The sequence below is a fragment of the Paroedura picta genome, chromosome 4 (genome assembly GCF_049243985.1).
Source record: "Paroedura picta isolate Pp20150507F chromosome 4, Ppicta_v3.0, whole genome shotgun sequence".
NCBI lineage: Eukaryota > Metazoa > Chordata > Lepidosauria > Squamata > Gekkonidae > Paroedura > Paroedura picta.
This window is the reverse complement of record NC_135372.1, coordinates 56080602-56095903: the sequence shown is the minus strand read 5'-3', so window position 1 is coordinate 56095903 and position 15302 is coordinate 56080602. Positions and strand designations below refer to the sequence as shown.

At 40.5% G+C, this 15302-nt stretch overlaps 1 protein-coding gene across 4 annotated transcripts in view; it reads right to left on the bottom strand.

The window, feature by feature from the left end:
• SLC44A3 (solute carrier family 44 member 3) overlaps nt 1-15302 on the bottom strand; it is a 133616-nt gene that overhangs the window by 23352 nt on the left and 94962 nt on the right. For all 4 annotated transcript variants that reach the window (XM_077332951.1, XM_077332949.1, XM_077332950.1 and 1 more), the window contains 6 exons: nt 14769-14862; nt 12921-13090; nt 11059-11148; nt 9818-9942; nt 7538-7724; nt 2801-2966 (listed from right to left, as the gene is read on the bottom strand). In XM_077332951.1, the coding sequence (XP_077189066.1) occupies nt 2801-2966; nt 7538-7724; nt 9818-9942; nt 11059-11148; nt 12921-13090; nt 14769-14862 (832 nt within the window). The remainder of the gene's footprint in view (nt 1-2800; nt 2967-7537; nt 7725-9817; nt 9943-11058; nt 11149-12920; nt 13091-14768; nt 14863-15302) is intronic.

The following is a 15302-nucleotide window of genomic DNA, read 5'->3' as shown; positions in this document are numbered from 1 at the left end:
CTGTGTACATGCCCACCCAGGATCATCACTGGCCATGGGGGGGGGGGGGATACAGGTCAACATTATCATATATGGTCATGTCATCCAATAAATGTTTAACAAATATAAATTAACTCCCACCCATTTGAGAAGTTCTTCCATCAAGAAACCTCAGTGTTTCACAAACCCCTGATTTTAGAAAGCCAGCATTAGAAAATGCATGGTGATTTCCCCAAGGGAACAAATGTGAATAAGAAGACCTTACTGTGCATACAAACACATTCAAGAATTTCCTAAAAACCTGTAACATTCCTTCTAAAACTCTCTTAAATTTCACTGCATCAGTATTTCTCACAATTGAGAATGCCAGTAATATCAACCTTTCAATATCATGTTCCCATGGAACCACTGGTTTTAAATAACAAAAAATATTCTCCATGTGGGAACACTCAACATCCCAAGAACCAACACTGCAGCAAGTGAAACTGACAAGGAACATAATCTAGCAAATCTGCCCCAAGCACAACTTGCATGGGCCAGATAGGTCTTTGTGGTATACAAAAGTACTTGTACATGTTAAAGCAAGAGAAAGATATGGAGACCTATAAATGAATCCAGGCAACTGAAAATATATTTCATTACATGAAGATGAGCAGTAGGTACTACAGAGCAAATGGGTGTTCATAGTTCAGACTGGCTCAGTAACGATCATTTCCTAATGACATGAAAACATTCTTAAATCCTACCAGTTTTTCCACTCCATCTTGCCCAAATTCTCCTGATCACTATAAGCCTGTCCCATGTGGATTTTGTTTGCATAGGATCCTAGTATAGTCTTTTTAGTGATCAAATAAGGCTTTCCCCCCTTTTGCTAGTGAAAAGTTGATAGGATCCCCACTGTTATTTCTATCAAAGACTGCAAATAGAACTTAAGAACTTATTTAATACAATGGTCAACTGGTTGTCCCAAAAGTCCTACAAAAAAGGCACAGAGACCAAAGACACCCCCTGATATAGCCTCCCAGTACAGGTTATGCAACATGAAGATTCTGCTTGTTCATTAGGACTAATAGCCACTGGTGGACCCATTCTCCATATATTAGTCTAATCCCCTTTTAAAGCCAATTAAACTGGTAGCCATCACCACATCCCACAGCAGCAAATACAACAAGCTATTCACTCTGAATGAAGACATAAGAATGAGGGCACTACAGTAACATGTATGACTAACACAACAAACCTTTAACTTTGAGCTGCAAAAATATAGAAGGCTGGTGAACAATTGCTTATAAAAGGTTAACTATTGTTGGCGGTACATGATTTTTTCTTGTATTAACACAATTAATTCCTGGCTAAGATTAAATAAAAAGTTGCTTGGATCAGTTTCACTAATGCCAGAGGCGCCATTTTCTGTCATTATTGTCCTGCATTAAACCTGCCCACTGCCTTCTTGGGACCAATGCTGTCCCTGAACAAAGGATCAACTCCATTGTTACCCTAATGAAAACATAGTTCCCTTTAAGGAGGGAGGATATAAGTCAGACTTCTCCCATTGCAAAGCAAGGTTTTCTTTCTTTCTTTCATGGGTGAAAATGGAAGCAAGCAGCTGTTTCAGAGTTTTAGTGGAAATTGAAATAGGCATTAGGAATCACCAGTCTCTTGGGCTGGAATCTGACTTTCTCCATTGCAAAGCAATTTCTTTAAAAAGAACAAGCAGCCAGTCTGTCCAACACGGCCTGTAAAGGAGCTGAGGTTCCCTGTAGGATCAGCTCCATCGTTACCCTAATGAGAATGCAGGGCCCTTGAAGGACTGTTTATGCACTGGAGGTTTCATGCTGGGCTGCAGGCTGGAGTTTTAGTTGTGGCAGGTTGCCTCACCTTTTCCTGCACTCGCACGGGGGAACATTTTGCCCAGTGCACCTCATCCACCCTTGATTTGTGCTCCTGCACGGGAGCTGGGGCAGTGAAGTTCCCAGTGCATAAACAGTAAAGGAGGAGAATGCAAGTCAGACTTTCCCCATTGCAAAGTGAGCTTCCTAGCATTCATGTCATGGTCCATTATGAGAAAGCCTCCATTTTCTCCCATGAACGGGGTTCACTGGGGTTATTTTCCACCCACATAAACAGTAATGTTGCAACATTTTGCCACAGCAAGTAGGTTGAAACACTGCTGTTTATGTGGGTGGAAAACAACCCAGTGAACCCCATTCAGAATTTTAGTGGATCATGACATGGATGCTAGGAAGAAATCACCGTTGGCAGGAATCAAAGTGAAAACCTATTAGTGTTTCTCTTATTAGAAAGGGAGCCTTTTTTTTGGACAGTGTAAGTATGCTGTAATGTTATTGGGCATGCACAAAAAAGGGGGCTCTGTTTATGACAAAGTACATGACAGGAGGCGGCATAGACCCCATTCGAAGTAAATCAGGAACTCATTAAGTGGATCTGATCCTTGCTGAAACACCCTACTGCGGAACAAATTCTGCAAACATGAAGCCTAAGATGGGACTTCAACTCGACAGTAAAGCAAACTAAGACTGTACTGCAGAAATAGCCTAAAACAAATAACTTGCTTTTCTCTTAAAGAGACAGAAGAGCTCCAAGTGGATTTAACAGACTACACTTCAAATGAGAACTTCTGGTGTCCAGATAAATCTCTCTGCCACTCTGCTATGTGAAAATATCATTGATCTCCTCTCACATTTCAGAAAAGTTTACCATCCACAATCCAACTATTCAGAAATTCAGCAAAGCCTGGCAATAGACTATGTATTAATAAGAAGAAACAAAAACTTAGGGAAAAGGTAAACATTGCACATACCGATTGAAGAAGAAAGTAACCACTGCCCCAGCAACAGTCATCTGCTGACAAGCAAGAATGAATTCACTTGTCCATATTAGGCCAACTAAGTGATACCACCACATGTAGCGAATGCCAAACAGAATTTTGTATTCCACTTGGCCTCTTGAAACAACTTGTGCATTACCTGCAAAGTCAAGGAAACAAGAAGATACCATGATTCAACAAGCAAAAATAGAATGGAAAATGTGAATATCAATGTTATCTTTGTTTCAATCCCTCTATGTTTGGTTCAATTCCTGTTACAGTCATTTTAAGGTTGACCAGTTTTAGTGAAAAGTAGAGCAGAAATGTCATAATTTTATAAATAGGCTTTGACCTGAATTATTCAGTCACAGAGCATTTAGCATACTTCCAGGTGGTCAAGAAATATGAAACCGTAGACCCTAATTTTTTATTTACAAAAATAAAATTTTTACAATGAACACCAAAACAATTAAAGTTTTTCAGAATTAGATAAAAAATTAATTTAATACAAAGGGAGGCCAAGATACATTGATTACCAGCTTGGCTTAGTGGTTAAGAGTGGCAGGTTCTAATCTAGAGAGCTAGGTATGATTCCCCGCTCCTCCACATGCAGCCAACTGAGTGAACTTGGGCTAATCACAATCCTGTTAGCCCTGTTCTCACAGGGCAGTTCTGTCAGAGCCTCACCTACCTCACAGGGTGTCTGTTATGTGGAGAGGAAGGGAAGGCAATTGTAAACTGCTTTGGGATTCTTTTGGGTAGTGAAATGCAGGATATTTGTTGCCAGTCCCACCCACCAAGCTGCCCACGTTAGATCTGATCTTTGGTGCTGGGGTAGAAGTGGAGCTGATGACAACAAATATTGTCTTAGACCACTGTGCCCTGCAGGCCCAGATTCGGACACCACCCCCACTCTGTTTGGTCCCAATGGCTGCTGCCATTGATGAGATCAACCCTAGACATCCTCTTTGCCATCACCTCAGACAGGGTCCTCAGTATCCCTGGGAGTTTTGGAAGAAGAAGAGGGAAATGAGATGACTAGATCGAGTGTGGAGGAAGTATCACGATAAAGCTAAAAACATCCTATCGCATGCTTATGAAGGCGTATGAGATGTCAGTGAAGGTGGCTAAATGTAAGTTTTATGCTGCCTCTATCACATCTGCAAGCTCTCCCCTGGCCGAATTGTCTAGAGTAATTAGATCTCTTACTGCCCTTGAGGAAAGGCATCAAAATCTTAGTCAACTGGACTTTCCTGGTCCTCAAGAAGTTCACCTGGCCTTAACCAGGGCCTTTTCAGTCCTGGCTCTGATCTGATGGAATGGGCTCCAGGTAAAGCTGAGGTCCCCTGCAGGAACTTTTGCAGTTCCTCAGGGCTTATAAAATGGAGCTATTCCACCTTGTCTTTAGTTGTGGTCGGTGCACAAAAGATCTACTGGGCCCCTTCCTCAAGTTAGAACAATAGTTGGCAAACCTGGAAATCTATGCCCTTATGCATTGAGAGAGTGGAGTTTGACTGGGGAGTGGAGGGGGGATGCAGTATAAGTCTGATTTTTTTGTTATCTTATATTAATATTTTAATTTGATGTGGGGGTTTTATTTGATGTGGGGTTTTATCCTGTAATCTGTTGTGAGACGTTTTACAAGAGTGGCAGGTAATAAATCTAATAAGTAAATATATAAACCAATTATTAAAAAAAGTCTGGAAATGTAACATCTTTATATATAGCTGCCAAAAACTCATGAAATTAAGTTCATCTAATAGCGGGTCCATGAAGGAATGGTGAACTGTGGAAATTTTTATTCTCCATTCCTATAGTTGAATCCAGTTTGAAATAAGAATAGGGGAATTCCAGAAGTATCCAGTAATCTACATATATGCTTGCAAAATATAAGCATTCTTTACTAAGCTTATTCAAAAAGTTAGTTTACTCAGGCTTAAAACAGACATAATTTCATGTCTGAATACATCTGCAACAGACGTACAAAGCATCCAATAAACTAATTTCAACAAAACTGAAGTGTAAAACCCAGAATAAAACTTTGTTGGTCTTAAAGGTACCAACTGGACACAAATTTTGTTCTATTCCTATCCCACCTATAGCTTTGACCAGAATTAAATATGTGTAATATCAATTTATTGCCTCTAACATGTGTGTGTGTGTGTGGGGTGGGGGAGAATGGGAGAAGAAAACACTCCCTGTGAAGGCAGATGGCCTATGGGACCTTGTTTTAATTCTCAGAAGGGGAAAAGGTGGCCTTCAGGAGAAGGACACTCTCGCTCACAATAAGTGACTATTCTCTCCAAGGGCAGGGTGAGGAAAGTGTTTCCTTGAATCACTACATAACACAGCAGTATTTTTGCTTGGATATACTATTTGATATAGAACTGTGTTCTTTTAAGTATGCAATACATTAGTTACACTGATTAATCTAGAACTATTTGCCATGGCTCCACATTTACACAGTATTTTTGACAGAAAATAATATACAGATGGCAGTTTGCTTCTGTGAGTCTCCAGTGATGATATGCTTATGATCTGTTTTGCAGGTATGAAAGTCAGTAATATTATAATCAAACAACTGAGCACTTTTGTTGAAGTCTTGAACTTGACAAATTTCAGCCTTTTAGATCTTCTAATGGGAAAGCAAGGACTTTCCATGGATTGCAAATGACGCTGTTTGATATTCAACAAGCTGGCTTTGAACTGTAGCAGGAAGATATATTCTTAGTGGCAACAGATTTTCAGCTATATTATTGTAAGTAGCTTTCAAGACATCTATCCATGCTGTAATTCAGTATCACCACTAAAGCCAAACTCCCATTCCCACCTCTTTCCCCAGAATATGTAAGTTCTATATTAACAAGCATTCTCCCTGAATTCAAGAACTTTTAAAATATAGTTTAGAGACTATTCCTATTAGCAATCACCACAGCCTCTACATAGTGAGCATTATAATTCATATATTAAACAAGATGGGGTTAGAATTGTCTATAGAGGATGTGAACACTGCCGCCTGTTGTCGTTCTTATTGTTTTGCTGGGTTGATTATGGGTTTTTATTGTATTTTAATGTTTTATCATGTAAACTGCCGTGAGACCTGTTGGGGAGCAGCAGTATATACATTTAAAAATAAATGAATAAATCTGTATACCGCACTCCGTGGTATAAATAAAAGGCTAAGAGGGGTCAGTCTGGGATCAAAATCTGCAGATTGGCCCCTTGCCCCCAGACTGGCAAGCGGAGGGGCCAACCAATTTGCCCATCTGCTGTCAGTCCGGGGCCAAGGGGCCAATTGGGAGGCGCGTGCAGGGGAGGGGGCCGGGGGCGGGCCCAGCCCCTTCAAAGCCTGTCCTTACAGACGGGCCTTGAAGCCTAGTAAATGAATAAAATTACAGAGACATTAACTGGTTAAGAAAATGATGATCAAAGCAACTGACACCTAAATGAAAACAGAAATCATGGGTGCTGCTAGGATTGCCAGATTTTGGGGATGGAGTGTGAAGAAGGTGGATTTGGGAAACAGCAGGAATTTCAGTGGTGACTAATGCCATAGAGTCTACCTTCCAGAACAGTCATTTTCTCCAGGCCAACTGATTTCTGTTGCCTAAAGATCAGTTGTAATCAAAGCAGATCTCCAGCCACAACCTGGATGTTGGCAATCCTAGATGCTGCATAAACGTGGTTAGAGTTGCTTGCTTGTTAAATGTCAGTCAGATTCTATAGGCACACAATTACGCAATCCCCATCAAAAACACAAGGCCCCCAAATTGTGTGGATGGATAATGGTTCAATAATTAAAACACAAATATGATAACCTCAGCAGAAATATCAAGTACATGTTGGAAATGTACCAAACATACCCAGTAAAAATACTGTTATGCATCCAAGGAACAAACATACATAAAATCGTGTTTCTTTCATTGACCAGTTTTGCCACTAATAGTCTTCACTGCTCAATCAAGCAGCTATTCAAATCTCCTCACATGTGGTTTAGATCCAGGCCCCTTCAAGGTATTTTTATCACCCCAAGTAAACTGCACCTATCTCCTCTTCTCATGCGGAGGGATAGGACCAAGCCAATACGTGGTTTGGAGCCATCTGGCAGTAGTGCAGGTGTAGCCTATGCCTGTTGCCTCCTCCCACAACTCTGGCAGCGAGGAGAAGCCAAGTCCCTGCAGTGCATCAATCCCTCCTCAATAAGCTGCCCCAAGCAGTTCTTGGGTGGCTTGAGGAAAGCACCAGCCCTGCCTAAGATAAAATAAAGGCTGCTTTGCCAAGTTATATTTACTTTCCTCCTGAGGGCAAATAGAGCAGATCCAAAGAGAAAACAGAGCCACGAGGATCCAGACATATATTAAGGAGAAATGTTCCCGCTATTTTTAACAAATTAAAATCAGCCAAGCACACCTTTGTGGACAATATCCTCAACCTATATTTTGAGCACACTAGAGAACAGGACAATCTTTTAAGCTACATAAATTCAATACAGTCAGCACTGTTGGGTTTTTTTATGTGTATGTCTGAACATGTCTGGATTTTGTTTGCATGTGCCAATCTACAGTAATGTCCGTACAAATCCTGTATGGGGTCATTTAACCTTTGCCATATAAAAACATTGAACAATATATTTTGATCATTAGAAAGAACACTAACTTTTATTTAGAAAAACAGCAAACAAACTCCTGAATAGTATAGAGCCTGAAATTATGGAAAATAAAAACTACTAACCTGCAGTTCCTAAGCTAAGTAACACAGCAACCCAGTATACCCAGAAGAAGATAAGTATCATAAAAGTCCAAAGAGGCTGAAAAAGCAATGAAGGTATATTGCTGATTATTTTACTGGCAACTTGAAAAAGCTGTATAGTCCTCTGAATCCTCTTTCTTAGTATCAATATCAGGAAAAGTAGTATAACCTGTAGAATATAAAGAAGAAAGTTACTTAAAATGTTTCTATTTACCAAATCAGCAATTTGGAACAGGACCTACACGCCGATTGCCCCTTCTGTTTTAAAAGCATTCTTATGTACTTAAGAAATAGTAACATTTACATGCTGACTGTCAGATATTCTTTGAGTTGCAAAAGCTCAATAACCAACCAAATTCTTCACTGGGATGCTTTTTATTATTACCTTATTACCTTAACACGAATGGCTACAGATCCATTAAAGGAAGAAGGCTCAGGTATGAATGAGAGAGGTCCAACGCACCTGGGATGCATACTTTATTTGGAGCAACATTGCTCTTGCATAAAAAGGGCTCTGTGGTTTGACTTTTAACTATGTACTGCAACTGGTGGTGTAGACCGGGGGTAGTCAAACTGCGGCCCTCCAGATGTCCATGGACTACAATTCCCATGAGCTCCTGACAGCATTGGCAGGGGCTCATGGGAATTGTAGTCCATGGACACCTGGAGGGCTGCAGTTTGACTACCCCTGGTGTAGACACACAAGGAATTACTAGCACAGCTGTTTCTCTGCGGGGAAATCGTAGCCATTCCTAGCTTGTTTGCTGCCCCCTTGTGCCGAACATAATGAATGCCAGACCAAGGGATTCTTGCATGTTCTGATCACTCAAATCCACTCTCAATAAACATGAGGCTGGAACACTGCTATCTATTATTCAGTGCTATAACAATCCATTTGTACAGAAGTTCTATGCTTTCTGTCAGTCTCCTTGCTATTCCTGAATTTAAGCATAACAAAGTCATAGATAATTCAGATGAATTTTCATTATTCACACTGCATGCCCATCCCTTGCAAACATGAAGCCTTAAACTAGAATAATATGCAAACAATTCCATTAACTATGAAATTAGCCCCATGTAGACAATCTTTGAAACATTCTTATATGGCACATTTCAAAGGAAAGTTGGTTTTTTTAGAGAGAAAATCAACTTCAGAAATCAAATCAGACTTAGGTGAGAGAGTAAACCAAGTACCATAACTTGCTAATTAGACATTTTAATGCTATATGCTTCTGATCATATATTTATTCAAGGTATATAGCAAACCCAATAAACAGAAAGTATCTTACATGGTATTTTTTGTTCTGAATTTTCAAAGGGGATGAATTCATTGCAGGAAAAGGCTTGTCCTATTTACTGGTAACTGGAAAAGTGAGATTATTTATCATCTTTAAGCTTCTTAAATGGATCTCAATGACTGCAATGCGTTTAACAAATTGTATTTTAAACATGTAAATGTTTTTAAGATACTATATCTGTTTACATATTTGCATAATATGTGCATATAAGAGATGCAGGCTAATCTGAATTTTTTTTCTGTGATTGCATTAAACTACCCAATGTGTAAATAAACAAACAAACAGATGTGTCTATATATCACATCTGAAATGTCGCATAGTAAGAACATTCTAAGATGTAAAACGTTTTGACAGAACAGTTTGGTATTTTCCATGTTCATGAGATGCACTGATTACTTGATGAAGTAATAGCTTGATGCAGGAACAATTTAAGCAGCGGTACACTCTGCTATTCCCATCCTTCCCAACAAAATATAGGTCCCATACTGCATACATCGGATAATGCACTTTCAGAGTGCTTTTGCAGCTGGATTTTCCTGCATAGAACAGGAAAATCTACTTCAAGTGTTTTGAAAGTGCATTATCTAACATGTGCAGAATAGGGAGCGACCATTCATGCCGATCCTTCATAGTTCAATGCCAGCTTGAAAAAAAAAGAGTGGCATATATGCCAGTTACCACCAATAGGTGGCAACAGATACCAACAATAGGTGGCAGGGCCAGATCACAGGTGCAAATACTGAGGTGCTGTGGGAGGGCCCTAATTATATATGTATCCTAATGAGGTCTCTGATCTCTGATCTATGCAATCTAATAACTTGCACTGGCGGCAGCTTCTGCCACCTGAGATACTGACACAAAGAAAAACAGAAATTTAGCTATAGCCTTCCATATTTCTAACAATGATATCCCACCTAAAATACTGTCCACCAATTATAAGTGTCTCTTTGACAAAGTGCCTTACCGTGACAATTGTAGACAAAATGGAAAATCCCAATAATAATTTCATATTTTCCTTTTCAGTTTCCAGTTGTATGCTGGGCTCACTGGTGTAATTACAGTACAGCCACCACATTATACCCAAAACAACTAGAATAAACAAAGAAAGGTAAGCAATGTTTACTGTTATTTATTCCAGTCTGAGCATAGTCTTATGAACAAACTTTGTATTGTGATTCATTTGCAGTTTCAAAAAACACCAAACAATTAGAATGGCATAAAGCAAACAGCAGGAAACTAAAATATATAATATTGTACTCCAGTAGGATAGCTTTTTACTGGCAGATACACATTTATTTATGATATTTAAGGTCACCTCCCTTTACGTTAAGGAATCATTTTGTACATGACGATCTCTAAAAAAGAAACGACTGCATTCATTATGATTAATCTAACTCTGTATTTTATAATTGTCTTTTTATATTTTTTCCAATTTTTCTTCTTTAGCTGCTTTTAAAAGTTGTCTTAACTCATCTGTTGCATGATGTCAAGGCCAGCACTATAATACTAAATAAATTTCTTACTTACTCTATTAGGAGATGCCAGTCTCCAAGTGGGACCTAGGAATCCCCTAGAATCGCAGCTCATCTCCAGACTACAGCCGTCCCTTTCCCAGGAGAAAATGGATTCTGTGGTGGGTGGTCTCTGTGGCATTGTGCCCCACTGAGGTCCCTGGCCTCCCCAGGCTCCATCCCCAAATCTCCATGAGGGATTATTTTTTTAAATATCTGATTTATTGGCGATCCCTCTCTGGCAACAGTTGTGAAACCTGGATCTGGCCACCCTACCCTCCTCCCCTGCCAGTGGCTGGGGGATCTGGCAACTCTATACTGTAGATGCCAGCAATGTAGAAAATAATGCATACAGAGCCTCACCCACCAAATATCTGAAGATTAAAAATGTACTGTAATATTCCATTGTAATAATTCCATGTATATTGTTGAATCTTACTTGATAAAAGTTGTTGATAGATATCTAATACAGCTGCTTTTTATAATATCTTCTTAGCAACTAAGGCTAAAGTACATGCGCACATGCAAATTCATTGGTCTTGGAGGGGGTCATTCAGAGGACTCAAGAGGCCTTTTGCAGGGACTGTTGCCAGAATGAAGGAGCTGAGAGCTCACTTAGTTTACACTGAATACTACATATGGCACTTTTAAATTCCATCATTACTAAATACATGTCAAAAGGATGAATACTTACACAATAATCCAAACACAACCAGTGTAAGGAAAATGTGGATCAGAAGTATGCTGATGAATCGGAAGATTAACATCACTATTGTAGAGAAGGCTACAATTAAAAACAAAAAAGATTAGTACAATATGCTAGAAATATAGTATCTACCCAGAAGTAAGTCCCACTATGTTCACTGGTGTTTACTTACATAGGATTACACCATAAATCATCAAGTGGTCTCTGTAAATTTTTGTTCTGCCCAAATATTTTTGTCTGCTATCATGTTCACAGTTTATTTGCTGAAGACAATGAGTCAGAAATACTCATACTATTGCATTTTTTATTGTAGCCTTTGACTTAAATAATTCTAACAAATTTCACAGCCTGATTTTGACTCTGGTGTTGATATATCAAAGAACTGAACTTCTGACCAGTTCTCTGCCCCCACCCCCAGCCTTCGGCACATTAGCACCACAATGCTAAACACTAGGATGCCTCCAGCACACCTACTCAGAAACCTCCTAAGACAATAGTGTAATAGCCCTGATTGCTATGGTTTGGCAGTAAGTGAACAGAAAACTGCTTATCCAGTATTACAAGAGGATATTTTTATTTTTCCCCTCTTTGCTGTTTGGGAGAGTTTGTTGAGGGACAAGAATTAGTACTGGGGACTGAGCAAGGATCCTCCGTGGTGGTGGCAGTGGTGGCAGCGGTGGCAATGCTGGAGGAGGAAGAAGAGGAAGAATAACGTTCATATAGGCTGCTTTTCTCTACTCTAAGGGGTCTCAACTCCTTTACTCTCTTCCCTCGCCCCACAACAGACACCCTGCAAGGTAGGTGAGGCTGAGAGAGCCCTGATATTACTGCTCAGTCAGAGTAGTTTTATCAGTGCCGTGGCGAGCCCAAGGTCACCCAGCTGGCTGCATGTGGGGAATCAAACCCGGCTTGCCAGATTAGAAGACCATGCTCCTAACCACTACAGCAAGCTAATTGTTACTATTATCGCCACTACTCTTTATTTATGGAATATACTGTCTATGTTGGAATATCACCATTATTTCATATCAATGAATATTCATTTTACTGTGCTATCATATATTGTTACTAGAGGCAAAGCCTCTAGCTAGCCTTTCCCCGCAGGGAGCCCCCGGCAGCCGCGGGGGCTCCCTCGGGCGGTGGCCTGATGCCACGAGAGGCGCTTTGTGCGCTCCAGTCGGCACCCTTCCTCATCCCGGACAGAGCCCGCCCTAACTCCTCCCACAAAGCCCTTACGGCTTTATTTAGTCCGTGGTGCCGGCTGTGTTAAGATAATATGACCCAGAATCCAAAGGTGTGCATGTGAATGGCCCCTTCCCTATCAAAGTAACCTTCCTCTTCAAAAAAATCACTTTGACAGTCAAAGAACTCTGTATGGTAGCATTATAAGTGAAGAAAGAAGCTGCTGTAAGATGGAAAAAATTCCTCTACCCACTTTGGAATGTATAGAAAACCACCTTTTACAGCTCTGCATGGGCTTTCTGTCTTTTGGTCTTTGTTTTTACTAGCATAATTTCATGGTTTTTTGTGATAGTAATTCTGTTTCTTTCCTCCATTTTTAAATTTTAAAAGTCCGTCTTTGTCTATACTGTGTTGCATTTGTAGAACAATAAGTTCTGTAATTAATTCCATTATCGGGGAATCTGTTCTTATTGAGAAGTTTTTAAAAAAATTTGTCCCAGTCTGTGACAGGAGGTAACTCTTTCAGGAAAAACAATTACATAATATGTCTTCTGATGCAACAAATAAGGAGAAATCAACATCATATATTCAAAATAAAAAACACAATCCAGTTCTTAAATGGAAGATTGCCTTTATACTATGTAGAATAAAAACCGCCGGAGACTTACACAGAGCAAGGATACACAATCCTATTACAGTTTCTCTTCCTGCCATTATTGCACTCAGAACACGATGAAAAATATCCACTTCATTAACCACATCTAGTAACACAGGTGCAAACTGGGAATAGCATTCAGCGTTTTGCGGCACACATCGGTTAAATAAGGGGAAAGAGACACTGAAGGGTTTAAAAAACACACACAAAATTAAGATTTTGAACACTCAGTTCTGTCTAGTGGATAACAGGATGAATATCAAAAACATTCCTCTTACTTAAGCTATCAGACTGAAAGTACAACATTCCAATAATTCATCCTACATGAAACCCCCATGCACCACCAAGTGAAGATAATGGGAAGCACAGTCACCTTCCTGGATGAGCACCAGGCATTCTACTCCAAGTATTGTTGCTTCCAGGCATTCATTGCCCCCTTTCATTCCAATATTAGAGTCATAACTCATAATTCCACTGCTGTTCCTTTATTCACAACAGGTGAATTTAAACATGAACATTAAGAGCAACTAGAAGCACCTAGGAGCAAGAGAGGGAGGGAACCGGTCATGCTCATGGCATACAGTTATTTCCAGAAGATAGCCAGAAGGGAATAGCACAATACTGTAGGATTCATCCCAAACTCTACTGTAAAACAAGTTGGGGGTGAATCTGAGAGCATCGTGTTGACGTTACTTTGGGGTATTTGCTGATGGAATGACACTGACTGGTGGCAAGCAGAGGCTGGGAGGTCTCTCTATGAGCACATTCAATATATATATATATATTGGGGGGGGAGGGAGGATCAGGCCCAGGGCATGAAACTAAGGTTGCAAACCAGCCTGGAAAAATATGTCATTTCCATTTAATAGAGGCTTAATGTGTAGAAATGGGCATCTGAAGCTTTTCATGGCATGGAGGTAAATAATATCAGTCAATAAACAACATCCAATCAAGCCTCTGGACATTTCTCTCCAGATCAATTCACAACTCAGTCTGGAAGATCACCTAGGTGGCAACCACTCCCTCTCATCTTTGCTGAGATTCTATGCTCATGAACTGTTGCATATGCTCACTGCACCTAGGTCTGTAATGTCCCTCCACACAGCCCTCCAACAGGTGCAAAGCCAAAGGAAATGATACATTTGTACTTCTCCAGAGGATCAATGATTGACACTTTACTAAAATCACCACTGAAAATATTAGGCAGCACAATGAAATTGCTAGGCATCATAATCACCTTGCACCTGAGATTTGTTAAGACCTGCTCTAAGTCTGTTAGAGCAGTGGTCCCCAACCTTTTTCAGACCGGGGGAAGGGGGAGAGGGCGCGTCCCCCCCCCCCGTGGCAAAGCGCTCGCTAGCGGGCACAAATGCAAAGTGGCCGCGCCTGCGCATTTGCGCCTGCGCCTCCTCCCGCAACGTGGTTACGCTTGAGCGCCATGCTGTGGGGGGGAGGGAGTGCCGTGCCATGCCGTGGGGGGGGAGGGAGGCACGCCCGCACCTCCCTCCCCCCCCCGCTGCAGCCCAGTACCGAGGGTTCTGTTGCCCGGCCAAGGGGTTGGGGAACACGGTGTTAGAGGATAACCTTATGTTCACAGTGTTATGGTGGTGTGCGCTGAGGAAATCACTTTGCTGTTTTTTGCATTTGCACAGTGGTCCATCTTATTGCATAGTTTGACATTATGGAGACATTCTGCTATTGCCATGTGCCGACTGGTACCTTTCATGTATGAATAATGTGGGTGGAATAGTAAGCATGCAGGTCTTTGATTGGTGTATGGCACACGTATAGTGTTATCTTTTTATTGTTTAAATGTGGAAGGGCCTCTGGATAATTAAAAAAGATGCACAGAGTTTCTTACCTGGGTGGAACTGGCAAGGTGGGACAAAGCCCAGCAGCTCTGATATTATGTATACAACCAGAAGTGTTCAGATTGTAAACACAAAGGCAAGAACCTACAGTGAACAAAATCCACAGAAAATGGTAAATTGGCAACAATAAAAACAAAGGTTAGAAAGTTATATGAACATTACACAACTTCTGTAAAGTTAATGATCAATTATGTTTTTGTGCAATATAACTAAATAACTTATATCTCAGGACTCTAGTATTCACGAGCCAATCTTAATTTAAAATATGTCAACTTCGCAAAAATTTCTCTGCTTCACTTGCATCCCAAAGACCATCGCCCAAATATCTTCAAAATAATAAGGTGACAGTCTGGAATATGAATCTGTACCCGGTTTCTTTATACAGGCTACCATTGCTAGATGTAGGCATCTGACTACATGCAAAGAGTTAGGAGAAATAGGCAAAGGGGTAAAGGTCTCCAATATAAACAGATCCTAACAGCCACAGATCTTCAGCTTGTTCAGTATCTTCAGTATGTTCTCAT